At 46.0% G+C, this 26,283-nt stretch overlaps 3 protein-coding genes across 8 annotated transcripts; all 3 read right to left on the bottom strand.

The window, feature by feature from the left end:
- Window positions 1-2,553: 2,553 nt before the first annotated feature.
- On the bottom strand, window positions 2,554-8,836 carry LOC134553830 (olfactory receptor 4D1-like). 2 transcript variants are annotated; one of them, XM_063403953.1, is made up of 2 exons: window positions 8,520-8,836; window positions 2,554-5,546 (listed from the first exon to the last, which is right to left on the bottom strand). In XM_063403953.1, exons 1-2 carry the CDS (start codon window positions 8,550-8,552, stop codon window positions 4,548-4,550), a joined length of 1,032 nt encoding a protein of 343 aa, XP_063260023.1. In that variant the 5' UTR covers window positions 8,553-8,836; the 3' UTR covers window positions 2,554-4,547. The 2 variants fall into 2 exon arrangements, with proteins under 2 accessions (XP_063260023.1, XP_063260024.1); XM_063403954.1 differs by lacking the exon at window positions 8,520-8,836 and adding an exon at window positions 5,941-6,058.
- A 3,318-nt stretch (window positions 8,837-12,154) lies between these two features.
- SDR39U1 (short chain dehydrogenase/reductase family 39U member 1) lies at window positions 12,155-18,245 on the bottom strand. 5 transcript variants are annotated; one of them, XM_063403969.1, is made up of 6 exons: window positions 18,176-18,239; window positions 17,058-17,164; window positions 16,641-16,723; window positions 15,929-16,050; window positions 14,753-14,896; window positions 12,155-14,576 (listed from the first exon to the last, which is right to left on the bottom strand). In XM_063403969.1, the coding sequence occupies exons 1-6, from the start codon at window positions 18,189-18,191 to the stop codon at window positions 14,161-14,163; spliced, it is 888 nt and encodes a 295-aa protein (XP_063260039.1). In that variant the 5' UTR covers window positions 18,192-18,239; the 3' UTR covers window positions 12,155-14,160. The 5 variants fall into 5 exon arrangements, with proteins under 5 accessions (XP_063260039.1, XP_063260040.1, XP_063260043.1 ...); XM_063403970.1 differs by lacking the exon at window positions 15,929-16,050 and having other exon boundaries at window positions 18,176-18,245; XM_063403973.1 differs by lacking the exons at window positions 15,929-16,050; window positions 18,176-18,239 and adding an exon at window positions 18,128-18,146.
- Window positions 18,246-20,508: 2,263 nt separating this feature from the next.
- LOC134553886 (olfactory receptor 9S13-like) lies at window positions 20,509-21,444 on the bottom strand. The gene has a single exon (XM_063404017.1). The coding sequence runs from the start codon at window positions 21,436-21,438 to the stop codon at window positions 20,509-20,511; it is 930 nt and encodes a 309-aa protein (XP_063260087.1). The 5' UTR covers window positions 21,439-21,444.
- Window positions 21,445-26,283: the final 4,839 nt, after the last annotated feature.

Below are 26,283 nucleotides of genomic sequence, written 5' to 3'. Positions count from 1 at the left end.
AGATTTTCTTGTCCATGAATGTGTAGATTAAAAACCCTATTTCCATTTTTTGTGGGTTCTAATGGTTTACTAGCTCGGGGGAAACTGCAGGCACAAAGATCTCTTTCACAACTGTAAATATTTTGTCTTTATTCTTTGTTTCAGAAACAATAATTTAGAATTTTCATCTCAATTTCTTCCTTAGAAGTACAATATATATACCAGACATTTATTTCTAAAGCAGAACACTTCCCCTTTCTAGTTCAAGTATCCAGGTTGGAACTTCTCACTTCCATTGCAGGAGCTCACCTCACCCTCTCACTGAAGAAATATTATTTTACAGTTAACTTTCTAGGCTAAGCGTACACTAATTGGTAGGACCTCCATGTTTTGCTTTGCCTTTTTTTCTTCTTGTTATATGTTTTCCATCCCTTCCAGCAGAAAAGAGGTTCACTGAATGAAAGTGATAAGGAAATTAGTTCTCTTCTTTCAGAGCCTTGTGTTTTTCATTTAAGATGTGGGGAAAGTAAAGGAAAGGAAGATTAATTAATGCTCATTCCTTATTTCCAGCATGAACTCAGCATTTAATACAGTGCAGTGCCCACACACTCCAAGCACTGTGGAGTCTGAGTCAGGGGATAAGAGCCTTCTGCAAGTCTCAGCTGGAGAAACTCATCCAGGCATGAAAAGGAGTTTCCAGAGGATTAGCTGATATCTGCAAAGGCACACAGAGAAAAGGGCTGCTACAGCCTACAAGTATTCATTTGGGAGGGGTTTGAAGTTTATTCTGAATAGAGCAGCTGCTGTGGCTTGGTGAATAGCCCTGAGCCTGCAATATTCCAACTGTATTTTCCATATTGAGGTCAGGCAGAAGAAATCTCCACTACCAAAGGCCACACTGACCTTTGGGGGCTGTCTCTGCTTCATCTGACCATGAAGGCAGTAAAGGGCAGTATAATTGAGTTTATTGTTCTTTTTTTGGTTTAGTTTGCTTGTAAAAGAGAAAGGCAGTGTAAGTCATCTCAGGATGAAATCATTGCCCGATTTCAGAAACTTCACAGCCATGAGTTAATGACAAAGTGATTTAATTGCATGTGGCAATGTTGTTTGCTTAGAGTCCTCTAGGGAACTGAAGTTGTCTCTGTATTGTTGAAATCCTTTTTCCTTCATAATTTGAACACTGGAGAAAGAGTTAATGAAACTTCATTTACATTTCTACAGACTTTGCTTCTGGGAGCTGATCTACTTTTATCTCTGTAAAAACAGATTTTTTATTTTTCTTGTTTTATTACTTGAAAAGGTAATACTGAAAGAAGCATTTCTTAAAAAAAGTTTAATTGCTTTAGTGTAACAACAGTAGTGTTAATCACTTTAAGGGACATTGCATTCCAAAGGGTTAAAGTTTTTAATTTTGCCTCTTTTTCAGATGTTTCAGACTCTGGCCCAAGGAGAAAGAGACATCCAGAATCATTCATCCATTTGGAATAAACTTTTATACCTGCAGTGCCCTCCCACCAAACACTATCAGCAACTTTCTGTTTTTCCTGAATTTCTCTCTTCTGTTTCCTCTTTCCAAATGCCAAATGTGCATGAAGGATACCCCAAACAGAAACTGATGTGGTAGAAAGCAAGACGGGTGTTTAGCTGGTTAAATCAGAAATCACCTCTAGCAGGGAGCACTGATTTTTGGTCTCTGATAAACACAGAGTTTTGCTAGAGCTGAGCTCACTCACACCATCCTCTCTCCTCTATAAAAAAGGGAAGTTCTGGTTAATTATGCCGTTCAGTGGATCCCAGCTTCACAAACAGACCAAGGCAGAAGTTGTGCCTGGATTCATCTCCCCAACCCCAGTATGTGAACTATTGATTCGGGCATTTTTATGGAAGAATGCATTTTAAAAATCATATATTTTAACATTTTAATTTCTTTCTATTAATTATTTTCAGAAGTCTGTGTGAAATGGTATTTAATTACTAATTAATTGACTTTTTTCTGGCAAAAATTGGTACTGATCTAAATGTCTGTCTTCATATGGGCTGCTGAGCTCTTGACACGCTGCCACAGTTGATGGTTCTGTCACATCACCTCCTGCCATGGATGCACTGGATCTCCTTAAGGAAGCTCCAAGAAAACAGCTAAATTAGTCATTATATATAACACTAATAGTGTTGCTGGTACAATACTTGATTTTTCACTTTAGAACCACATAATGAAGTCTTAGCATTGTTGGAATGTGCTGCTTCCTTCAGCTTATGACAATAAAGGTCAGTGTTGAGTTTTTTATTAGCATAACAAGGGGTTTATTAATATACAGGGTTTATTAATATACATATATCTATGTAGTATAGAAGGGAAGAAAGGAAAGGAGGGAGGAAAGAAATAGAGAGAGAGAAAGAAAAGAGAGAGAAAGAAAAAGAGAGAAAGAGAGAAACAGAGAGAGAGAAAGAAAGAGAGAGAAAGAGAGAGAGAGAGAGAAAGAAAGAAAGAAAGAAAGCAAGAAAGCAAGAAAGAAAGCAAGAAAGCAAGAAAGAAAGAAAGAAAGCAAGAAAGAAAGAAAGAAAGCAAGAAAGAAAGAAAGAAAGCAAGAAAGAAAGAAAGAAAGAAAGCAAGAAAGAAAGAAAGAAAGAAAGAAAGAAAGAAAGAAAGAAAGAAAGAAAGAAAGAAAGAAAGAAAGAAAGAAAGAAAGAAAGAAAGAAAGAAAGAAAGAAAGAAAGAAAGAAAGAAAGAAAGAAAGAAAGAAAGAAAGAAAGAAAGAAAGAAAGAAAGAAAGAAAGAAAGAAAGAAAGAAAGAAAGAAAGAAAAGAAAAGAAAGAATTGTCTGATTTATTGAATTAATATGATAAGTCAAATGGAGAATTCTAGATGATGGCTTCTACAGGTCACATGATTCAGGAATAATATAAGTTACAAGAAATAATAAATACAATAAATAGTTGCAAGTAAATTCATGCACCTTAGAGCTTTAACTAAGACCCCATGGCACCTGAGTTAGCACTCCAGAACCACTGCTGATGCCACAATTCTGTAATTATCACCCTTGGAGCCAGAAACAACCAGCAAACAGAAAAGACAGAAAACTTTGTCTAAAGGATGCAAAGAGTCAAATCCTTCTCCAGCCTCTGGCACAGGATGTTCACCCTCTGTCAGCAGGGACTGAGAGCAGCAGCTCAGATCAGAGGCAGCCTGGGTACAGCCTCTGGTGCCAGGGCTGACATTTGAGCAGGCAGATGGGTAAGGGTTTGCAATTAATTAAATTAACTATGATATTAAATTAACTGAGAAATTAAATATCACTCAGTTTATACACACAGCCAGCACAATGAGCCCTTCAGATGTCCATGGAAGGAAGGAAGAAGGGAGAAAATAAAGAAGGTCAAGAAATGTTTTAATTTCAAGACATGACATAAAATTTTGACTTTTGACAAAGCATCAAAAAGCGACATAAGGACGTTTTTCCCCTTGTTTGCTTTTATTACTTTTTCTTTTTTTCCTTTTATTATTCTGAATTCTACTTCCTCTTATCAGTTTTTATTCTCAGCAGTTGTTTATGTTTTGCGGGAGTTTTTTTTTCTACTGTCAAGAGGGATTTCATTTCTCACTTGTCTCTCTAAGGGAATTAAGCAGCTCTAAACCTAAACAATCCTTCCAGGTCTGAGAATTTTCTCCTACTAAAGCATTTTCAGAATGCTTTTTTCTTTATCTCAACATTATTGGTGAAGTTACTAATGCAATAATGTGTAGATGCCATCGTAAAAAATTGATTTTTGCCTTTTTCCTTTTATATATTCTCTGTGTTGTTTACACATCTATTTGTATCTCTGCAGCCTATTATTTTATTCTAGCTAGTTTTCCCAGTACTTTTCCCTGCCCTGATAGGCAGAAAGACAAAACACATTCCAAGGTCCCTATCCTATTCTGCTTTTCCCTAGGAACCAAGGCTGAGCCCAGCTCTTCAAGATATTTTTATAAACAAAGTTTAGTTTCTGTCTGAGTGGGGAGGATTCAGAGAAGGTTGAACTGGGTGAAATTGCCTCACCTCTTGTGCTCCTAATTGGTGATTTTTGTCAATTATGCTAATTTGCTAAACTTATTTATAAAACTGTATTCACCCCGTGGGGGGTGGGCATTTTGTGGACATTTTCCATGTCTGTCCCTGGAGGCCTCCAATAACGACCAGCCTTCATATTCCCTCCTGTTCTATTATCTCCAAAGTGTGTTGTTTTATTTCCAGGTTCAGTAAGGCATCAATGCTAACTTGAGGTGAAACTGCACCAGGGTGCTAAAGGGAAGTGAGACCTGCTGGGGTGGAAGGCTCAGCTGTGATTGCCACAGCAGGGAACGAGGTGTGGGCAGGGTCCCTGGCAGTGTCCAGGCTGTGTCATGGTGATGTTTTTGCAGGTGATTTATTGCAGACAACTTTTATTAGGCCCTGGACATTCCACCAGACTGCAAACTCCAAGTGACTGAGCTTCCTAAACTGATGGGAGTGAATGTTGTCCTCATCTCACATCTGGGAAGTTGCTCCCTTCCTGAAGGAGCAGGAATGTCATTGATGAACACCCTTTTCTCATGGAAACACCAGATTTGATGGCTTTGGATCTACTGCCCGGTCTGGTTTCTGTATTCCTGCTGACTGAATTATTTTCCCCAGTGTTCTCCTGATGGCCTTTTTCATCTCAGTGTTTCTCAGTGTGTAGATCATCGGGTTTAGCATGGGAGTGACCACAGTGTAAACAACAGAGGCCACTTTGTCCCTGGGGTATTTCTTATATGGCTTGGCATAGGTGAAGATGCAGGGGATGAATATTAAGCTCACAACAGTTATCTGTGTTCCACAGGTAGACAGAGCTTTTTGCTTCCTCTCTCTGATGCATGTCCTTATCTTAAGCAAGATGACAACGTAAGAAATAATCAAGATTACAAAAAGGGTGATGAGGATCCCTCCATTATTAAACACCATCTGCAGTTCGGCCATGCGAGTGTCAGCGCAGGCCAGTTTGATGACCTGAGGGACGTCGCAGTAGAAATTGTCCAGCACATTTGGGCCACAGAACGGCAGCTGGAGGAGAAAACCAATTTGTACAATGGAATGAAGGAATCCACCAAACCATGCAGCTGCCACCAGCCCTGTGCACATGTTCCAGTTCATGATGGACTGGTAGCGCAGGGGCTCGCAGATGGCCACACAGCGATCCACCGTCATCCCCACGAGCAGGAAAGCCATGGCACCTGCTATGAAATGGAAGAAGAACATCTGGAGGAAGCACTCACTGAAGGAGATCACGGTGTGCTGGCTGAGGAGGCCTGACAGCAGTTTGGGGGTGTTGACCGAGGAATCGCTGATGTCAAGGAGAGCAAGGTTGGCCAGGAGGAAGTACATGGGCGTGTGGAGCTGGTGGTCCACAGCCACAGTGGCAATGATGGTGAAGTTCAGCAGCCAGGTTATTACATAGATGAGAAGGAAGATCACATAGAGACAATACTGCAGCTTGTGATTCTGGGTCAGGCCCAACAGGACAAATTCTGTCACAGTGGTGGTGATGTTCTGTGATTCCATTCTTTTTCCCTGCACAAACAAGAGCCATAAATGTTGGACTACAGAATTATTAAAACATAGAATCATAGAATAATTTACGTTATGGAGGCATTTCTGGAAGTCATCAAGTCTCACAAAATCTGTGGACTGTTCAAGTATATGACCAGTCTTATAGGAAAAATAAAAAAATAAACAAATTCCCTTACATTTAGTGAGAACTTAGGATGTTTCAATTAATTGTCTGTTATTAGTGTCTAAATAACAGACACAATTATAATTGTGTCTGTTATTTAGACACTAATAACAGACACAATTAGTGTCTGTTGCCCTTCATCTTATTGTTGTACACCTCCAGGGAGGCTCTATCTCCTCTGTATCCTCATTTCATCAGCTAGTTATACACAGAAATGAGGTTTCCCCTTACCCTTCTCTTCTACATGAGTGAACAAATCCAGTTCTCAGCCTCTCCTGAACGTCAGGTGATCCAGCCCAGGGATAAATTTGGAGGCCCTCCAAGGAAGTCAGTCCAGTGTATGTATCAGTGCCTTTCTTGTCCTGGAGTGCTGTGGTTCTGACACAGTCCTGCAGGGATGGAGGGCTGGGATCTGCACCTGCTGCCCAGACCTTTGCTAGCAGAGCTGAAGCTGCCTGTTGCTTTCTTTGACAGAGGAACACATTCCCATCTCCTATTTGCCTGCCAGGGTCATTACCCACAAAGCTGCTTCCTGGAGAGGCCACCAGCCTCTGCTGATTGCACAGGCTTGTCCTTTCCCAGACGCAAGATGACACATTTACTCATGTCAGACTTGATAATGTTTGTGCCAACCTATTTCTCCACACTGCCCTTACAAATATCAGCCCTGCCCTCCAGTGCACTGACTACTTTCCCCATTTTGCTGTCCTCAACAACTCCTATCACCACAGGCCTTTGTATAAAGCCCTTCTCTATTTCTCTTGCAGGCCACTTTCTGGTACTGGAAGGCTGCTGAGAGGTTTCCCCAGAGCTTTCTCCTCTCTCCATACATTAAACAACCCCAGCTCTCAGCCTGTTCTCACAGGGGAGGTTCTCCAGCCTCCTGACCATATCTGTGGCCCTCCTTGGATCAGGAGGTCCATGGCCCATTTGTGCAGGTCCATGTGCTCCTTTTGCTTGGGGCCCCAGAACTGAACACTGTTCTGCAGGTGGGGTCTCAGGAGAGGAGAGTTTATGGTAGAATTATTTCCCTTGACTTGCTGGCCGTGCTGCTTTTGATGCAGCCCAGGATATGATTGGTTTCTGGGCTGTGAGTGGACATTGGCAGGACATACAGAGTTTTTCATCCACCAAACACCCTCAAGTCCTCCTCTGCAAGGCCACTCTTAACCCATGCATTTCCCGACCTTGGGATTGCCCTCACCCATGTGCAGGGCCCTGCACTTGGCCTTGTTGCACTTTCTGAGCTTTGCCCCAGCCCACTTCTGTCCTGTCATGGTTCCTCAGTGTGGCTTCCCTTCCCTCTAGAGCATCGACCACACCACTCAGCTGGGGAAGCAGCACCTCTGCCTGGAATGCACCTCGCCTAAAGCAAGGACTTGCGAGTTAGGCTGAGCTGAAGCTGCTGGAGCTGCAGGGGCTCTGCCTCCATATAGACAAAAGAGTCACCCACACAGGACCTGCTTTCCCTAATCCTCCACTCCCGTTGTGGCTGGCTGGATGTGTAAGTCCACACTAGGCCAGGTGGTCTGTGCACTAAAAAATAAGTCAGGACAAGGGGGGTGGCTGTCTCAGCTCCCATCAGAGTCAAGAAGGCTGGAGAGGGAATGTGCTCACCCTAAAGGTCACATCACTGTGGCCAGGCTACTCCTCCTTAGGCTCCATGGACAGATCAGTGTCAACCCCAATTTCTTTCCAAGCTCTGGTCTTCCCTGACATTGGATTATTTCAAAGATCTCTGCATCACAGTCTTTTCTCAAGCTTCTTTCCAGTCAGATAAATGGCATGAGTTAAAAATCACAGAGACAGTGTCTCAAGTTTTAGAAAAATAAAGTTGTAATATCCAGTGAATTTGGAGACACTGTGGGGAAGTTCTAAGAGAAGATGACAATGGCCCACCTGCACCCACAGCCTGAGATGACTGAGCCGTTCCCCTGACAGGAACTCACTACCTCTATTTGGCTGCTGACACAAAAATCTAACTTCTTACAAGAAAAAGCCACATGCAGAATAAAACATAACTTTTCTATTTTCCTCTATAAACAGTTAAACTATCCCAAATTGGAATTCAGGGAACTGTAGAAATGAGAACTTCATGCACATTTCCATTGCCTCTGGTGAATACTCTGCAGGGATACTGTAATTTCTTCCCATCACAGCTTGCTCCTTAGTGTCAGTGAGTAATTCTATTTTAAATCCCTATATACATAATCCTATTTTCTGCTTGAAAACTGCACATTTTTTGCACAGATCCAAAAAGGAAAGCCACTTTTTGTATGAAATCATGTTTTCTATCAATCCACAGTTAATGCTGTGTATTCTTTGTTCTCATTTCCCATAAAAACTAATATTTTCACAGAAGCTTGGGGCGGCGGCAGTGGGGGAGAAAAAGCAATTTACTTTCAACTCTAATCCAACCTTTCTCTTTTGCCTCAGTAATCTCCCTAATATAAAAGTAAGATTGAGCTCCAGCAAAAACCTGAAATACTGAAATGCTGAGACACCTATGACTCATGCCTGCCTTCCCTCAGACCTCTCCCAACACATGGGCAGTGTCTCTGAAGCTGACTCTGTTAAGTAAGATTATAGATTAAAAGTGACAAACAAGCATTTTCAGGTCATTTTCTCTTCCAGTCACTGGCAGCATGTGGAATTACTTGTCCTTCCAGTATTTTTGGCAGAAAGAGCAAATACCTTCAGCAAATTCCTGTTTCTGTCACCCAGCTTCACACAAGCTACGAGATGCCATTCTCAAGTTACCAGATAAAACAGCACAGCTCTAGCCAGAGAAGCAGGGGATGCAAACCTACCTCCAACAAAAGACTCCAACCACCTTCCCTCATAGGATTCCTGATGCCTTTGTTAAGGGAAATGATGGGATTCAAGAAGAAAGCAAACTCTCAAATCACCTTGCACTTCTGGTCATTCAAAAAAGAATAACAATAATATAATTAGCAAAACTAGATTTTGTCACCATGGGGCTAATTAAAAAGTTTTTGTAGTTCTTCACGTCATGTGGATCAGGACCACGTGCAGATGCAGGAACCTTGTGATAATTGGAGCAGAACTAAAATGGGAATTTTCATAGCAGTGTAGTCATTGCAAGATGAAAAAATGCAAATTACAACTCTCCCAACCACAGCCTTGCTGCCCTGGAGCTTGTGTTCAATTATGCTTTGAAATAAAAGTTCACTCATTGCTACAGGATTGTCGTATCAGTAAAGCCATAAGGGCAGTGGTTATTCCAAAACATTTCTCTGCTTCTTTATAAAGTGAATTTTTCTGGTTGTACAATAAAAAGTTGGTCTACACAGACACAAAGGTGCACAGATGGCCACCAGCAGTGGACACTGATCCACCTCTTCCAAGGTGATCTCTCTTCCAGGAGATCCAGCAGCCCCAGGGCTGGGTGTGATACCTGTTCCAGTGAGTCAGTGGGAACAGCTTCTGGGTCAGCTTCTGGACTGAGGCAGAGTTAATGCCCAGGAGATAAAGAATCCATTAAGGAATGGAAGGAGAAAAGCATCTCAGATGGTTCCAAGACTTACCAGCAAACCCCCAGCTGTGGCTTGGTGAGGAGTTCATGACACATTCTCTGTATTTTTGTCACAACCTTATCGAAAAGATTGTGAGAGATCTTGGTGAGGAGTTCATGACACATTCTCTGTATTTTTGTCACAATCTTCTTGAAAAGATTGTGAGAGATCTGGGCTTGTTCAGAGCATCCACAGTGACAGGAAGAGGAATGGGGTATCTGTAGTTCTATCTCAATTTTTTCCCTTCTTGTTTTTTGTTTCGCCCCATTCCATCCTCTGATAAAGAATGAGGAGAGCTGGCCAGGGCCAGGCAAAGATCCTGGTCCTTATCAGAGGGACTGGCTGCCATCAGAGCTGTCCTTGGGAAATCAGAAATCACCAGCCAGAGCAGCAGGGGACAAGGCCAGTGGGAGCCTCACAGCTCAAGCACTGGTATTCTAGACCTGACCAGTGCAGGGTGATGAGAAAGTCTGAGGTCAGCTGGGCAGTCAGACTGTGGGCCCAGGTCCAGGTCAACAGTGGGCAGGTGCAGGCCTGGCTAAGACACAGCTGGAGCTCAGGGGAGGGTCAGAGTGTCTGCAGGAGAAGGGAGCAGCCCTGCCTGAGCCCTCCCTGGGGACTCTGGCTCCAGTTACAGTCTGGAAGGGACCCAGCCCCTGTTTCCCTGATCCTCCCTTAGCTGTGAGCCCAGCCACTGAAACCTCCAGGATGTTCCCAAATCTACGTGGCTTTGGTCTAGAGAAAGCTCACAAATAAATCCTCTACAGCATACTGGCATTGTCCCTTACCCTGTGTTCTAAAAAGACAGTGGACTGTAGTACCTGTCCTGGGCATCCTCCTGAAACATCTTTGGTGGAAGGGATGAGGGTGGAAAGGAGGAGTTCCCATCAAAACTCGCAGACCAGAAGCAGAAATCCTCCAGAGCCAGAGTGTGACTGGCTCACAACAAGAGGTGACTCTGCCTGTCCCAGTCATGGTCTGTAATCAGCCCCTTCAGTGCTGCAGTGAGGTGGCCTCAGCTGTGCTGTAAATGGAGATTTACCTCTGTGCTGTAAATCTGATTTACATCGATGTGGTATAAATGGACCTTTAGGTCCAGCCTTGCCTTTCCTTCAGCACTGTGGGTACCCTGGAGAAAGGAGGTTTATGCAAAATAAAGAGAGAGAAAATGGGGAGGAGGAAAGAGGCAGAAGCAGGAGAGGTTATCCCAGCGAGTGGAGAGGCCAGGACATCTGTGGGAGAAAAGCCTGAACAACCTGGGGCAGAGGACAGGGTGGGTGTGATCCAGCTGCAGGGCAGGATGGAGATTTGGGGTGATTTCCTGGCAGCTGGGTCCCTGCATGGCTGGAGGCTCTGGGCCACGAGCAGCAGGCACTGCTCTGTAGCAACCTTTCTTTTCAATCCCAGGCCAAGAGCCCAGCAGGGATGTGAACCTGTTCAGTATTTCAGGTGAGGGCACAGCCATACCACATTGCTTTCCTATTTCACAGGAATCTCTTGAGAACAATGTATTTCTAGCATTTTACCATTATGTACTTAGGCTGTTTCTGCTTTTTTTTAGTGTCTTAAAAAGGTAAATCTTAGGATGAATGAGGGAAAATCGTGGCCACTATCCTGAGACTGAGCACATAATCATGGTGAATAATTTCTCATAATGCTGCATGATGATTTGGTTAATAATTTCTGTGTTCTTCACTCAAGCTCTGATTTTATATTACAAAACTTTAACAATATAAATATTAGATAGATTATCTATGGGTATTCTGGGATGGACAAAGGAGGTCATTCTCATTTACCAAAGGCAGAATCAGGCCTACAATTTCAGAAGTAGTGGGAGATCTGGAAAATTCACATGAATTCCATCCTTCAAGTGCTTTTTCCTCTCCTGACCACAAAGGGGCATTGGCTCAGATCACCAGCATTTGCATGCCATCAGATGGCTACAGAAATCTCTGTTTGCTAACCTCTCATAGATTGATAAGAAGCCAATTCTGCGAAATTAAAAGATTCAGTTATTGAATGAAGAAACTTCATTTTCCCCCTCACTCCAATTTTGTATTTGTTATTGATCCCTTCACCTTTGATCCAAATTTGGTCCTCATTCTCGGGGTCTCTTATCAGTCTTTTCCCAGACCAGGTGTCTCTGACCACATCAGGGAGTGATGCTGCTCAGAGCTCTGTTTAGGTTGGTACTAGGTACAGGTTTAATTTCTGCATTTCCAATCAAATCTGATTTTTGTTCCGTTGGACCTTTTTTCCTACTAGAATTGATAGGAAATGACCAGTATTTGTGGAAGGAAGGGAGGAGGGAAGAGAGGGAAGGAAGGGAAGGAAGGGAAGGAAGGGAAAGGAAGGAAGAAAAGGAAGGATGGATTAAAAGTTGACAAGCAGTCACTTAAGATAGAGGAATGAAATGTGAGTGGCTGGAGTTGAATGAAAACTCTCCTACCAGAGGCAGCACTGCCCCTAAAGGCACCCAGTCCAATTAAACACAGGCAACATCAGGCTAATTGTGTCCTTGCAGTCACACATCCCTTGATGTTTCCAGCTGTTCCCCAGACCTTTCAGGTTAACAATCCGCCACCAGCCGGTGAGGGTGCAGAGTTCATAGCATGTGAAGACATGTAAGACATGAGATGCCTGTGTGTGAAGAAGTCCCCTCCAATGCCCAGAGGGGTCACTGCCCTGTGAGTACAGCCCATGAGGAGGCCCATCCAGGCCCCAGGGAACTGGAGAGTGCAGCCTCTGTCCTCTGAGTCCCACAGCAGGGCAGTGTCAGGGAATGTGAAGGGAGCTTGTTTGGGGATACCTGGTCAAAGGAGCCATAGAAAGCATGAGAGATAAACCAGATGTGATGGGGAGGCTGTGATGAGAACAACCCTGATCAGCCACCCCAAGGGGTAAGAATGTGCGAGGCTGAGAACATTTATTTTTACAGTAGGGAAGTAACAGGAGATACAGTCATAAAACCTGACTAATTAGTGTTAACAAGGCAAATAACCAGAAGCAAATGGCATCATTCACACCAGCTGGTGAGCTCTCAAGAAGCTATAGGATGCAAAGCTCCGTGTCCAGGATATTGGATGGAGGCTGTGGGATGACAGCTGTTGAAGAACTATGCTGGGACAGGGAGCAGCCAAGAGGGGTTAGACAGAAAAGTACTGTAAGAGGCTGGCTGGGTGTAAACCTGGGCCAGTCAGTGCTGGGCTGGCTGAGCTCCACACTTGACCACAGTCCTGGCTTATTTAATCTTTCTGTAACTCTGTGTGCAACCTCCCAGGGTCCCATCTGCATGCTGCAAGGACCAAGTGCCAGCTAGTGAGCAGCCAGCATGTGCAGATTTGGGGCCAGTCCCTGAAATCAGGCACAGGCATAGGGAGAGCAGAGCCCCAGCCCGTGGTAGCAGCTCCTGGAGCCAGTGGGAACTCACCCTACCACCACTGAGGCAGGAATACTTCCACAAGAGCACAAGAGTGTCCATGAGAGCAGCTGCTGGGGAGGCAAGCATGAGCCAGGACAGCCACCCCCAGTATGTGTGCTGATTCTGGGGGAGGTAACTGTGTACCTCCCACAAACCAGGTGTGCAGGTGTGTATCCAGCAGCAGTAATTCAGAGCAGCTGGCAAGCAGGGGATTCCAGGTATGGGCAGGGTTATCAGGAGGGCAAGGGATCCATGTTGGTACCTGGAGACACCTGCGAGTGCAGTGTGCCTCTGGGATGAGCATCTGAGTGATGCTGAGTCTTTGGTGTGTCAAGCTGGAGCAGCTGCAAGGAGGGGACCTGTGGGATGGGTCAGAGGGGTGCGGATAGAGGGGTCACAGTAGTGCTGAAAGGATTCATGAGTGTGCACGTCCTTGTGAACCCTGAGGGTGTCACAGGAGTCTGCCATGGTGCCTGTGTGTCACCTGTGTCCTGTGTCCCCTGGCTGGGGCCAACATGTGCATGCATTTCCTGCCCCTGTGAGGTGATGAAATTGCAATCTGCTTTAGCAGGGAAGAAGTACTACTTCCCAAGGCAGACCAGGATATTCTCAGTGCCCAGTCAGGGGAACACCCTGAACACAAGCACCACCTCAGGGGATCAATAAAAGAAATCCACCCTGGTCTGAGTAAGCACAATGAGGGCAATAGCTGAAATGCTCCTTTAGACTAAAGCTGTGACTTGCACTGCCTCACACAATGGTGTACCACCCAGCTTTCCTGAGCTGAAGCTTGGATGTAATGGGCACTTAGCCAAGGCAGAGCAGTCCAGGGGCCACAGTCTGATTGTCACCCTTTCCCCTGCAGGCTGGCAAAGCAGTTTCTGCCTCATCCCTGCCACAGCACAAGGGGTGTGGAACCCTGGAAGGGTGTAACCCTTTGGACTAGACTCAGCTGAAGGTACTGATACATCAGCTTGGTACCAGCCAAGAAAAGAGCGGGCACAGTCTCCAAGAAATCTGTATTCAGCAGCCTAAGATGGATCTTCTCCCACAGCACCACGACCAAGAAAGAGACTTAGACTCTTCTGCTTTGCCTGTGTCATCTTGGGGAAAACCAGGAAGGGTGACTTCCAGTACCATGGAAGGATCACAACAGCATTAGGACCTGTTTCCTGCTGCCACATCTCCCAGGAGAGAAGACATTACACCCCCAGCTGCTTTGCCAGCGGTTCACACACACACCATGCAAAAGGGAAGATGGGCAATTCCACAGTCACCATCCTTTGAGGGGCTCATGCCCTTCCCCAAATGCAGGTAAAGCCAAGATTCAGCCTGCAGGAAGAGGGATGATTCCTAAACTGGGGATGCACACAGGGAGATACACAGGGAAATGACTGCTCACCCTTTCTGTACAGTGCCAAGGGGCAGGGCTCCCCTCCTGCATGGGAAGGCACGTGAGCTCACACAAACAGGGCCAGCCCACGCGGGGAGGCCTCAGGCCACGATGTCCTTGAGAGCTGCAGGCAGCTCCGGGAAGGTGAAGCAGTAGCCGCTCTGCAGGGTGCGCCGGGGCAGCACCCTCTGTCCCTCCAGCAGCATGGCCGCCCGCTCGGGCCCGAAGGCGGCGCGCACGGCCCAGGCGGGCACCGGCAGCAGCGCCGGGCGCCCCAGCGCCGCCGCCAGCTCCCGCGCAAAGGCGGCGTTGGAGGTGCCGGCGGAGGAAGGGGCAACCCCGTTGAGGATGCCTTGCACAGACTCCTTCTCCAGGGCGTGACACACAATCCCAGCCAGGTCCTGAACGTGGATCCATGGGAAGGGCTGCAGGCCGGAGCCCATGGGGCCTCCAAGCCCCAGACGGAAAGGCAAGAGCATCTGAGAGATCGCACCACCATCTCGACCCAGCACTACACCTGTGGGGAGGAGAGAGTGACACCAGCTGCCCCTGCCCAAAGGGCAACAGACCCCTTCACACCCACACCTACAAGCAGGAGAATCCTTAGAGGGCTGGACTGCAACAGGACCCCAACAAGGATCACCCACCTCTTCCCACTCTTGCCCCACTAATAAGCACGATGCCCCATCTCACCTGATCTCACCACAACGCCGCGAGTTGGGCCCCCAGGGATGAGAGCTGCAGCCTCCCACGAGCTCACCAGGCGTGAGAAGAAGTCAAAATCCCCTCCTGGACTGTCCTCAGTGTACTCAGCTGTGGGGCTGGGGCGGTAATAACCTGCAGGGTAACAGCAGAAAGGGGGTCAGGGTTGAATGATGACACCAAGCCACCCCTTCCCCATCAGAGCATCTTCTCTGCCTCCAGGAGCCCAGAACTCCTGTGAGGAAAGGCTGAGACAATTGGGATTGCTCAGCCTGGAAAAGAGACCTAATTGCAATCTTCCAGTACCTGAAGGGAGCCTACAAGAAAGAGACTACAAGGACTTGGAGTGCCAGGACAAGGGGGAATTGCTTCAAGTTGAAAGTCAGTTTAGATTGGCTAACAGGAAGAAAATCTACCCTGTGAGGGCAGGCAGGCCCTGGCACAGGGTGCCCAGACCAGCTGTGGCTGCCCCTGGATCCCTGGCAGTGTCCAAGGCCAGGTTGGACAGGGCTTGGAGCAGCCTGGAACACTGGGAGATGTCCCTGCCATGGCAGGGGTGGCACTGGATGGATTTAAAGGCTCCTTCCAACCCAAACCAGTCTGGGATTCTGTGAGTTCCATCACTCCACCAGGTATGTCCTCACATGAAGAGCACAGGGTCTCTGATGGCAATGCTGACAAGTTTTTGAAATGCCAATGTGCTCTACAATTTCAGTAGGATGCACTAACACCCAGGCAGCCCCAAAACCTGAACAGGCCTGCAAGCAACACACTGAACTGGCTAGGAGGTGCCTTTTTTAATTCTGGTCATCACAGAGGATAAACCATGGCAGTTTAAAGACTGCAGCAAGCAGAAAGTTGGAGACAATGCAGAGAGCTTCTGCTGAGGCCTCACACAAATTGATCCTACAGGATGCCTAAAGGCTTCCACAGGAAAACACAGAAAAGCTTCTGCCCTAATGACACCTAGACAAAGCACAGGGACCCAAATTCCTCTCCAGCAGTACTAAAAAGCTTATCAAGGCTTGCCTAAACACAGTGACATTGATGGCAAGAAAGCTGACATTTCAAGGCAAGACAGGTGCTCCTGAGGAACTGTGTTTCTGTCTGCAGGTAAAGCCTCTCCAGGTCAGCACCAGTGATGTCTTGGCCAGGCCCAAGCAATACCTACGCCAGTGACGAGGACCCAGGCACGGGGTGGCTGTTCAGCAGCAGCAATGGCTTTGGCCAAGCTCTTCGTGGTCTCCACCCGGCTGCTGATGACCTCCCTGCAGAAGGCATCACCCCATCTGCAAAAGGGAGAGCCAGGGTCTTAACACCTCCCAAGGACAGCCCAGGAAACACTGCCACCAAGGGGGACCCCAGGCAACAGCAGCTCAGCAGCACGCACAGGAGAGGTCACAGGAACTCCCCTCTTCCCAGGGCAAAGGGAGGACATGACATCTTACAGCATAAATGCAGGGAAGCTTTGGAAGGTGGTTACTCTTCACTTCCCTTAAAAGACTGTGGGGTTTGGACTGCCTTTGGACAAAGTCAGCAAAGGAGCTACACACCAAAGCTGGTGTTCCCCCTGGAAGGCAAACTTTGGTTCTGATTTTGCATTATCAACTGCAGGCACGGCACCATGTGTCCTTTTGGAAATGTGGAACTGATTTTTGTGGCCTCTAGCTGTAGATCCAGGAGGGACCCTTTCTTCCAAAGGTCTCTCCGAACCTACCAGGCCCACAGAAATGTTCTGGATACTTGAGAATGCAAATATCAACAGTTGGTTAACTCAAGAGCTTCTTGGTCATGTTGTTTCCTAAACCCTTTCCACATTCTCTGACAACACGGGACTGTCTTGCCCCCACCTTGTCCCAACAGTGGAACATCAAGTTACCTGCGGAGAGGGTTGAGGACATTTTCCCCAGCCAAGTTGACCACAGCTTCGCACGGGGGCAGCCCAGAGCGGGACAGCTCCTCCTAGACAGGAATAACAGAGACATCACACATCAGGCATCCCCTCTGCTCAAGCCTCCCCTGCAAATAATCAGGGCAGGCTCCTAAGAACCTCAGCCAGTTTCTTCCTGACATTTGTGGACTTCATGCACAAATGGATAAGGTTTTGCTCCTCGGAGCTACAGCAGTACCCATTTCAATGACTGTGAGCCATGAAGGACCCAGAGGCCCAAAAGAACATCCACTGGAACCAGACCTCCCTTGGCAGGGTCCCTCTATGCCATGCACAGCCAGGGCATGCAAGCTGGTTTGCCAGCCCTGCCACGTTCCCCCTCCTGTGACCGCTCCCATCTCATACCCAGGTGATCCGATCCGTGCCCCCTCGTCGCGACACATGGGTCACTTGGTGCCCTCGGCTCCGCAGCAGCTGGGTCAGGGCTCTGCCCACGAAGCCTGTCCCACCACCTGGTGACAGAGGCAGACAGCCCATCACGGCTGTGTCCCTGGGCCATCACCCCCGGCAGCAGAGGCGGCCCGCGGCCCGTGCCTGGGCCCCGCATACCCGGCGGAGAGGCGGCCTGGCTCCAAGCCAGCGGGGAGAGCCCGCAATCCAGGACGCCTGGCCCGTCTCCAAACCTCCGTTCCGCTCGCCACTCTCGCTCCCTCACGGGCCGCGCTCCCTCATAAGCCCCGATCTCTCAGGGCCCCGCTCCCGCACGGCCCTGCGCTCACACGGGCCCCGCTCCCTCACGGTCCCGCTCCCTCACGGCCCCGCTCTCACACGGGCCCCGCTCTCACACGGGCCCCGCTCTCACACGGGCCCCGCTCTCACACGGGCCCCGCTCTCACACGGGCCCCGCTCTCACACGGGCCCCGCTCTCACACGGGCCCCGCTCTCACACGGGCCCCGCTCTCACACGGGCCCCGCACTCACACGGGCCCCGCTCCCTCACGGTCCCGCTCCCTCACGGCCCCGCTCTCACACGGGCCCCGCACTCACACGGGCCCCGCTCCCTCACGGTCCCGCTCCCTCACGGCCCCGCTCTCACACGGGCCCCGCTCTCACACGGGCCCCGCTCTCACACGGGCCCCGCTCTCACACGGGCCCCGCTCTCACACGGGCCCCGCTCTCACACGGGCCCCGCTCTCACACGGGCCCCGCTCCCTCACGGTCCCGCTCCCTCACGGTCCCGCTCCCTCACGGTCCCGCTCCCTCACGGCCCCGCTCCCTCACGGCCCCGCACTCACACGAGCCCCGCTCTCACACGGGCTCCGCTCTCACACGGCCCCGCTCCCTCACGGTCCCGCACTCACACGAGTCCCGCTCCCTCACGGCCCCGCTCCCTCACGGTCCCGCACTCACACGAGTCCCGCTCCCTCACGGCCCCGCTCCCTCACGGCCCCGCTCCCTCACGGCCCCGCACTCACACGAGTCCCGCTCCCTCACGGCCCCGTTCCCTCAGGCTCCACACTCACCCACGACCACCCGCATTGCGTAGCCGCGCACGCGCCGAGCAGAACCCACCGCGCACGCGCCCCCCGCAGCGCACGGCGCCCCCCAGCGGTGGGGAGGTCCTTAAAGGGCCAGCGCTGCCCAGGCTGTGCGGGGCTCGGCTGTGGGCGGGCGGGGCTCGGCTGTGGGCGGGCGGGGCTCGGCTGTGGGCGGGCGGGCCGGGCAGAGCGGGGCTGAGGGGACACCCCGGGAACGGCCCGGGGCTGAGGGGACACTCGGGGGACGGAGCAGAGCGGGGCTGAGGGGACACTCCGGTGTTATAAATGCCAATTTTATTCCAATTAATAAAATATAATTTTATTAATTAAAGAATTACAAGGCAAAATTTTAGGCAAAACCAACAATCGGAAGTACAGCGCCGATACTCGGGGTCGCTGCTGGGTGAACCAGTCACAGCCCCTAGCGTGCTGTAGCCCCCTCATTCACGAATTGGTCTGTCCTGGTTTTACACAGTTTATTTGGCCCGCGGCAGAGGATTTCCCCACAGTTCTTTGTGTTCGAGGTGGCTTTTTCAAATTCATCTCCTGTGTCCGTCAGGCTGAATGGGGTTTCCCCTCGAAAGGATGGATGTTGATCTCTCCCCTTCCTTGTACATGGGAGATGAATTTCTGAATGGAGAGGGTCCCCCCGATAGTATCTCTGGTGATAACGGAGCCATTCGCAGTTCTGCCGCCCCTGGAGGACTGATTTCCACCTTGATTTTCCTGTCGTTCTGACAATGCCAATAGCGGAGTCCCGGTCCCCGGCAAAGGCATTGTCCTTTTTGAATAGCAGTTCCAGGGTGTCGCCCAACGTGAGATTTGCTGGTTTCGTGCCTGGCCTGCTGGCATGTTTATTTTACAGAACAGATTTACAGTTTACATGCACCAAAACACGGATTATATACCGTATTTATTACACCGGGAAGGGCCCGGGGCTGAGGGGACACTCGGCGAGCAGCCTGTGCCCAGGGGCTGCGCCTGGCCCTGCGCTGAGCAGGGCAGCAGCGGGCACGCAGCAACCCGAGGAGCTGCTCAGGGCGATTTATCAGCTCATTAAAAGCGCAGGAGTGAATGCCCAGAGCAGCCCTGGCTGGTAAAATTCTCAGTTTGTCTTTACTAAGCTCTTTTATTGCATGAGAATCATTTTTTCCTCTTCAGTTAACAATTTGGGCAGCCTGAAGTGCGTTGTGGCTTCTGACCATTGTATTGCCATGGTTTAAAAACCAACCCCTGGATCAGTGGTGCACAGTATTTTCTTTGAAATAAGAACTATTACATGTTACCAGTTCAGATCAGAGTAAGTTCTTCATATTTCTTTAAAAAGAATGCCCCTGCATCCCTGGAAGTGTCCAAGGTCTGGCTGGACAGGGCTTGAGCAGCCTGGGACAGCGGGAGGTGTCCCTGCCCATGGCTGGGGGTGGAATGAGGTGAGCTTTAGGGCTCCTTTCTACCCAAACCAGTCCGAGATTCTATGATTCTGTTATTCTATGAAGTGTTTCTAATACTGCTAGTAGAAAACGAAGAATTGTTCAGTTGGGAATTAGGCAGGAGCTGTTCTCGTTGACCTTGAGCCTCCCTTGCTTGTCTCCTTGGGGTCACGGGAAAAGAAATTCTTTCAGGGATGTAATTCTGCCACTGGGCTTGGAACATCTCTTCTGAAATGCGATAAAACGCACACTGGAGACACAACTTCCCACCTGCAGGCAGCTGGAGCATCCTTTGCTTCACGCAGAGTATTAATTACGGCTTTAAAATGCTGGTATCTTTGGAATGACTATAAGAGGCCTTTAAATTACAGGTCAGATGGATTGTAAATGTCTAATTATGGTTAAATGAAACCTCACTTTCATCTGTTCTAGAGAAGGAATACAGCTAGCCAGAGAAGAATAAGAAAAAGAAATACTTTTATTCACAATAATGTCAAAGAAAATGTCAGAATTGTGTCACTGTGATTGGCCATTTAACAGATGTGTGGTCTTGGCTTACTTAATTGACCTTATTTTTGAATTCTTATTTTTATTCTGGTTTTATGTGGAAGCATCAAGGATTTAAGTGTAATAGATGTAAACTTAGGAAATCATTTCATGATAGTCAAACATATTGTCCAGTGAAGGATATCCTACACCCTATCCAAAATTTAGTTGAAATAAGAATTACTAGATTCTCATAGATTTGTTTCTATTTCCTGCTTTTACTGACCATCTAGAAACACAAAAGACTCTTGAAAGCAGGTCCTGATGTCCTTTATTTTACATTCTCAGCATCTGTCTGTACCAAACTGGGCACTGTGCTCATTCTCAACTTCAGTAAAGGTGCTAAAAAAACCCTTTCCTTTTTAGCTGTTTTTTCAGAGACCCTTTAACCTCCCTGTTTCGGAGGGTGTAAATGAAAGGGTTTAGCATGGGGATAACAACAGTATAGAAGACTGAGATGGTGTTGCTTTTGTGGGGCGAAGCTGTGGCTCCAGGCTGAGCATACATGAAGAGCACTGTCCCGAAGAACAAGCAGATTGTCGTCATGTGAGCAGAGCAGGTGGAGACAGCCTTGCGCCTGCTTTCAGCTGAGGGCATCTGGACGATTGTGATGATTATATAACCATAGGAGACAAAAACCACCAAGGCAGTGCCCACGATTATGGACCCACACACAGCCAGCATGACGAGCTCGTTGACGAGCGTGTCGGAGCAGGAGGCGCGGATCACTGCGGCCACGTCACAGAAGAAATGGTTTATTTCCCTGCGCCCACAGAAGGACAGGCTGAACGTGAAGCCTGTCTGGATAGCGCAGTTGATGCAGCCTGACAGATAAGAGCCCATCACCATGAGAACACAAAGCCTTCTGCTCATGATGACTTGGTAGAGCAGCGGGTGGCAGACGGCGGTGAAGCGATCGTAAGCCATCACGGCGAGGAAGAAGGCTTCTGTTGTACCAAAGAGAGAGAAGAAGAACATTTGTGAAGCACAGCTGCTGTAGGAAATGCTTCTTCTGCCCAGTAAGAATGCCAGTGCTGCCCTGGGAGTGATGACAGAGGAATAACAGATGTCCAGGGTGGACAGGTTCTCCAGGAAAAAGTACATTGGGGTGTGCAGGTTGGAGTCCATCCTGATGATGAGGATCATGCAGACGTTTCCCACCACAGTGACAAAGTACATTGTGGAGAAGAGAACAGACAGGAGGAGCTGTGATCCTGGGTGGGATTTGAACCCCACCAAAATGAACTCGCTCATCCTGGTGTGGTTTTCCATCTTTGTTCTCAGGAGATTCAAAAGGAATTCTCAGGATTTTCAAAAGGAAATTAGGATGCATAGATTGCAGATAGTTTGCCTGGAGAAGCAATTATAGAAGAGTTATGAGATAGCAATGAGATATTTGAAACATAAGAAACATTAAATATAAAAGGACAGATGGAAAAAAGTATAAAATTCATTAATATAGCATATCTGCAGATTTTTGTCCACGATTACAGGGTAATTTGTAAACTAATAATCCTGCAATATTATCTTCAGTATAAAGAAACACTCTGCATGCAGCTTATCCAAACTATTTAAATTTAATAAATTTTACAACTAACTAGAAACAGACATTTCATTCTACAGTTAAAGACCTATTTCAGATTTAACTGGGCAGAAAAACATCTCATACTAAGATTGCAATGAACCCACAAAAGACTGTTCTCCCCTAAATAAAGGAACAAGGGAATGTTCTGCTGCTTCTGATGATGCAAAACAACTGAAAATATATATGAGCCAAGAAATGTGTTAAAATAATATGGATAATTGTTTAAAAAAAACCCCAAGTCTATTATTTTAAAAACCCCACATTTTTTCATGTGAGAAACTGAGTTTTTTCTTTTATAAAAGTGTTTGAAAAAAAACCCTTCAAAATTGAGATTTCTGAAGTGTTTTCTCTATTCAAATGTTAATTTATATAATATGTTAAAAATTGACTAATTGACAGAATGTTTCAAGTAATACCCTTTAATTCTATTTAATAATTTTATTTTCATAAGCTCGTTGTCCTCTCACCTAGGCTTGAATATATTCCGTGGGTTGATGCCTGCATTAGAACTCATAGTTTGGAAGCCTTTAAATTCAGTGGACAGAGATAAACACTCCAGCTTTAGAATATTTACTGTAGAAGGTATGAATCATGTTTTAAGATTTTCTGTTTTTCTCCACTGATCTAGAGGGAAGTCCAGCTATTCTATCTGTGAAAGGATGGATGTAGATGTAGAAAGCTGAGTGACAGAAATCCCCATCCAGTTACTGCTATTTTTTTTTTTTTTTTGGTTTGCTGTCATTTCCTGGAGATATTTTTTCTTAACCAGCACGTACCTAATCTTTTCAAAGCATTGAATTAATTTTTATCACATTTCTCCAGCTATCCCTCCATGCTCCTTGAAATGTAGCCTCAGCTCTAGGTACCCTCTATTTAATCCTTTGTTCTTATTTACCCACAAGTCTTAGGAAAGGGAAATAAACCTGGAGAAAGAATTTCTCTTTGCATAACCTCGCAAATCAAAAATTTTGGGTAGATTTCCTGGGGATTTTTGTGTGCAGAGAGCCCAGGTTTAGGCAGGCAGGGTCAGGTATCCAGTCAAAGCCTTTTCAAGCCTTGTCTGCAGCTTGAACAGTTCCTAAAGCTTCCCCTGTTATCAAAAGAGAGAAACAGATGCATCCACTGTGTGATTCTTCTAATCTCAACCTACCTGTTCAAAAGAGGGGGGAAACAGTCCTTTAGAAGTAGCTGTCTTTTTTAGACAAGGAATAAAGGTAGACAGAAGAGAAAAGAAAAAAAGAGATACTTTTGTCCACAATAATGTCAAAGAAAACATCAAAATCTTGTGTCACTGTGGTCAGCCATTTAACAGATGTGTGGTCTTGGCTTACATAATTGACTTTAATTGACTTTATTTTTGAATTCTCATTTTTATTCTGGCTTTATGTGTAAGCATCAAGGATTTAAGTGTAATAGATGTAAACTTAGGAAATAATTTCATGATAATCAAACATATTGTCCATTGAAGAATATCCTACATCCTATCCAAAATTCTTTAGCTGAAATAACAATTACTACTGCCTAAAGTAAATGGCTTTTTAAAGAAGTTAACAAAAATCTCAGCTAAGAATGAAGATGCTGGAGATACTTTTTTTAACCAGTAAGAGGGAAGATTTTTACTTCACCTGAGAAGTCTCTGGAACTGTCTGTCTCTTGGTTGATCAAATGGACAGTCTAGAATGCAGACACAATAAATACTGGCTGCCTGTTAATGTACTTTATTTCCAAATGAACTAACTGTATTCCTAAGCCCTGATTACTACATGCTGTATAATGAAAAAAAAAGAGAAAACAACAATTTTTAGTCCAGTTCTGTCACTAAAAATTAACAAAGCAAAGCTCAGATTTCACACACCACAATACACATACCTTGTAATACGGTCATTAAAGCCAGGTTTGGTTTTTTGGAATTCAGGTTTCTTGAACACCTTGCCAAAAAATACTGAACTTTTTTTCTCCTCAGCTGACTTTTAGTAGTTTCTTATAATCAATACAACACGGGCCTTTCATCTGACTGCTTCTAAGGGCATTCTCCTTGGCATGTTGCTTATATATGCTTTAATTGGTGTCCATAAAACCACCAGGGATTCAGTTCCAGAGTCCTGGACCTCCACAGCAGACATCTGAACCTCAAATGAGATATTTTTCCCTGGTGCCATTTTTCTTTGCCTGCAAAAGAAGAAAAACATAAGGAAAAGAGGGAATAAAATAATGAGGAATAAAACACAAACAATAAAGTGTAAAGCTGTTTCTGTGTGTCTTCCAGCCCTACTTTTTCATTGTTTCTGAGGCAGAACCTTTCCTGCCCCTTGCAGATTTCTTTCTGCTGAGCAAAACACTGTGGACCTAATCAAGACTTCATTAGCCATTAGAATCAGCTTCCTTCCAGATTATCAAAATAGAACAGACACAATTGCCCTCTCCCCAGGCAATAATGCTTCTCTAAACAAAAGTTTTCACTAAATGTGTTCTCTTCTCTGACTGGCAGGGAGAGTGCCCTCACCATCTGAAACTTAGAAATGTGATTCAGGAGAGGGTGCAGCCTCCAAGGGAACACTGCTCTGGAGTGCACAAACCACTGCAGGAAGGGAAAAATCATCTCACAGCTCCTGTTTGGGTGTGTCAGACACCCTAGGACGTGGCTGCTTTTCAAAAAGCAAATTTGAATTCTTCTCAGCACAGGAGCCTCACATTTAGTTACAGTGGACTATATTAAGTTTTCTTTGTTTTGGCACGTGGTTTTAAATAAATCTACATGAAACAAATGTTTCTGTTCTTGATATAATGGCTTCCCAAATTTTGTGACTGACAATAGATCAGTATCTTCTAAACCCAGACTATCTTACATTTGCATACATTCTCCAGTCCTGGAAGCAAAGATTAAGAGAGAAGTTTCTCAAAAGCTAAGATTGGACTTAGCTTTTGAGACCTTGGACCTTTTTTATTTGTGGGTAGTGACTTATTTACATTTTAAAGGCACCCAAACTTGAATTTGTGAAAGTGTTTATTAGGAAATCTTCCATAAATAAACTTAGATGCAAGAGAGAACTTGCATTCTCAAAAGGTTTGTGTTTGTGTAAGATTTTTCTGTGTTCTCTCCTTCCCTAAGGACCCTTAGGAACTCCTTTGAATAGGTTAGGAATTATTTGTTTCAGGTTTTCTAACAACATTATTATTGGTGTACATAAACCCCATAATAATTGGATGATAATGCCCTTCACAGTGTGTTTGAAGGATTTTCCTGACGTTATTTCAAAACAATCACTTCAGAGTTTTAAAACCACTCCATGTGTGCAGCCAAATCAGTGTATTAAAGGAACTTTGCACCTTGCAAAATTTCAATAAAAAACTCCCTAAGGAGTACTGAAATGCTGTGGTTTGCACTTTACATATGAAAAACTGAAATAATCGAAGAAGAATCAATCAGGTGATTATTGGTGTGTCAGTACTTTAGTATATTGCAGTAAGAATAAAGTGAGCCTGATTTTTGTCTTGCATAAAGTTAAATTACTTCACTGGATCTTGCATGGGACTAAATCCTGGATTCATGATGAAAATCATGTTGAGAACACAGAAATATTTCAGTTATTGCTGAACAGAGCTGGCACAGGCTGGGAGGGAGCAAGAAGCTGTGAGGGGACAGAGCTGGCTCCAGCTGACCAGAGACACCCCAGAGCATGTGGCATCATGTTCAGCAATAAAAACTGCAGGAAAAGGAGAAAGGGATGTTTCTTCCAAAGTAACTGCTAGGTGAGATCCCCATTTTATTGGAGATGGGAACATAAAAGCATATGTTACATATAATGTATTTATAGGGTGATAAAACATAAAAGGGTGATAAATATAATGTATTTACATTTTACATATAATGTATTTATAGGGTGATAAAACATTTTATTGGAGATGGGAACATAAAAGCGTATGTTATAGATAAATAATGTATTTATAGGGTGATAATCCATATCCATGAGTAGTAAAGGAGCTGAGGGTAGTTTGCTTAGATGCCTAAATAGACATGTTGAAACTTTAGATATTTTTACAAGAATTCATATCTAGCTGTGTCTGTGGCTCTTGATTTTTAATGCAAATCTAAAGAACTACTGGATTATTTTTTGTTCCTTTACAATGGTTCATATTGTGTTGTATATTTATTTTGTGTCAATTACCTACTTTCTCATAGCAGATTTTCTGCTAATACCTGGATTTTAGCCAGCACCCTGCATTTCTTCTGAGAGCTCCCCACTAGGGTTAACTTCAAGCTGTTCCTGACATCCCTCCTTAAGGTTGTGTCCAAGTTCAAAAAGATCTTGTTTGAAACAATTGGCACAGCATGCACAGACAAGTTTCTTCCCTGGAAAACTGAATGTTTCATCTGCAAAACTGGAGAAGTCAGTGTGCTAGTACAGAGCATTGAATATCAGATACCATGGTCTCAGTCATAAACTCAGATTTAATATGATCACATAGAGATGCACTCTGCTGACAGATTTATTTGTTTGTTTATTACAGAATATTAAAAGTTCTGAAGCACT

This window comes from Prinia subflava, chromosome 8, assembly GCF_021018805.1.
Source record: "Prinia subflava isolate CZ2003 ecotype Zambia chromosome 8, Cam_Psub_1.2, whole genome shotgun sequence".
Classification (NCBI taxonomy): Eukaryota; Metazoa; Chordata; class Aves; order Passeriformes; family Cisticolidae; genus Prinia; species Prinia subflava.
The sequence above is the reverse complement of the archived record's forward strand: the minus strand, read 5'-3'. Positions and strand labels throughout refer to the sequence as shown.

What these genes read in the sequence shown, in the direction of transcription:
- LOC134553830 (XM_063403953.1), bottom strand. Translation starts at nt 8,552, where the DNA reads ATGAGGGAAGGTGGTTGGAGTCTTTTGTTGGAG. An exon ending in GTTGGAGTCTTTTGTTGGAG is followed by an intron (nt 5,547 to 8,519) that starts GTAGGTTTGCAT and finishes TTGTTTGTGCAG; the next exon opens with GGAAAAAGAATGGAATCACA.
- SDR39U1 (XM_063403969.1), bottom strand. An exon ending in GTCCTCAACCCTCTCCGCAG is followed by an intron (nt 16,051 to 16,640) that starts GTAACTTGATGT and finishes TCCCTTTTGCAG; the next exon opens with ATGGGGTGATGCCTTCTGCA. An exon ending in GGTCCTCGTCACTGGCGTAG is followed by an intron (nt 14,897 to 15,928) that starts GTATTGCTTGGG and finishes GTTACCCTGCAG; the next exon opens with GTTATTACCGCCCCAGCCCC.
- LOC134553886 (XM_063404017.1), bottom strand. Translation starts at nt 21,438, where the DNA reads ATGGAAAACCACACCAGGATGAGCGAGTTCATTTTGGTGGGGTTCAAA.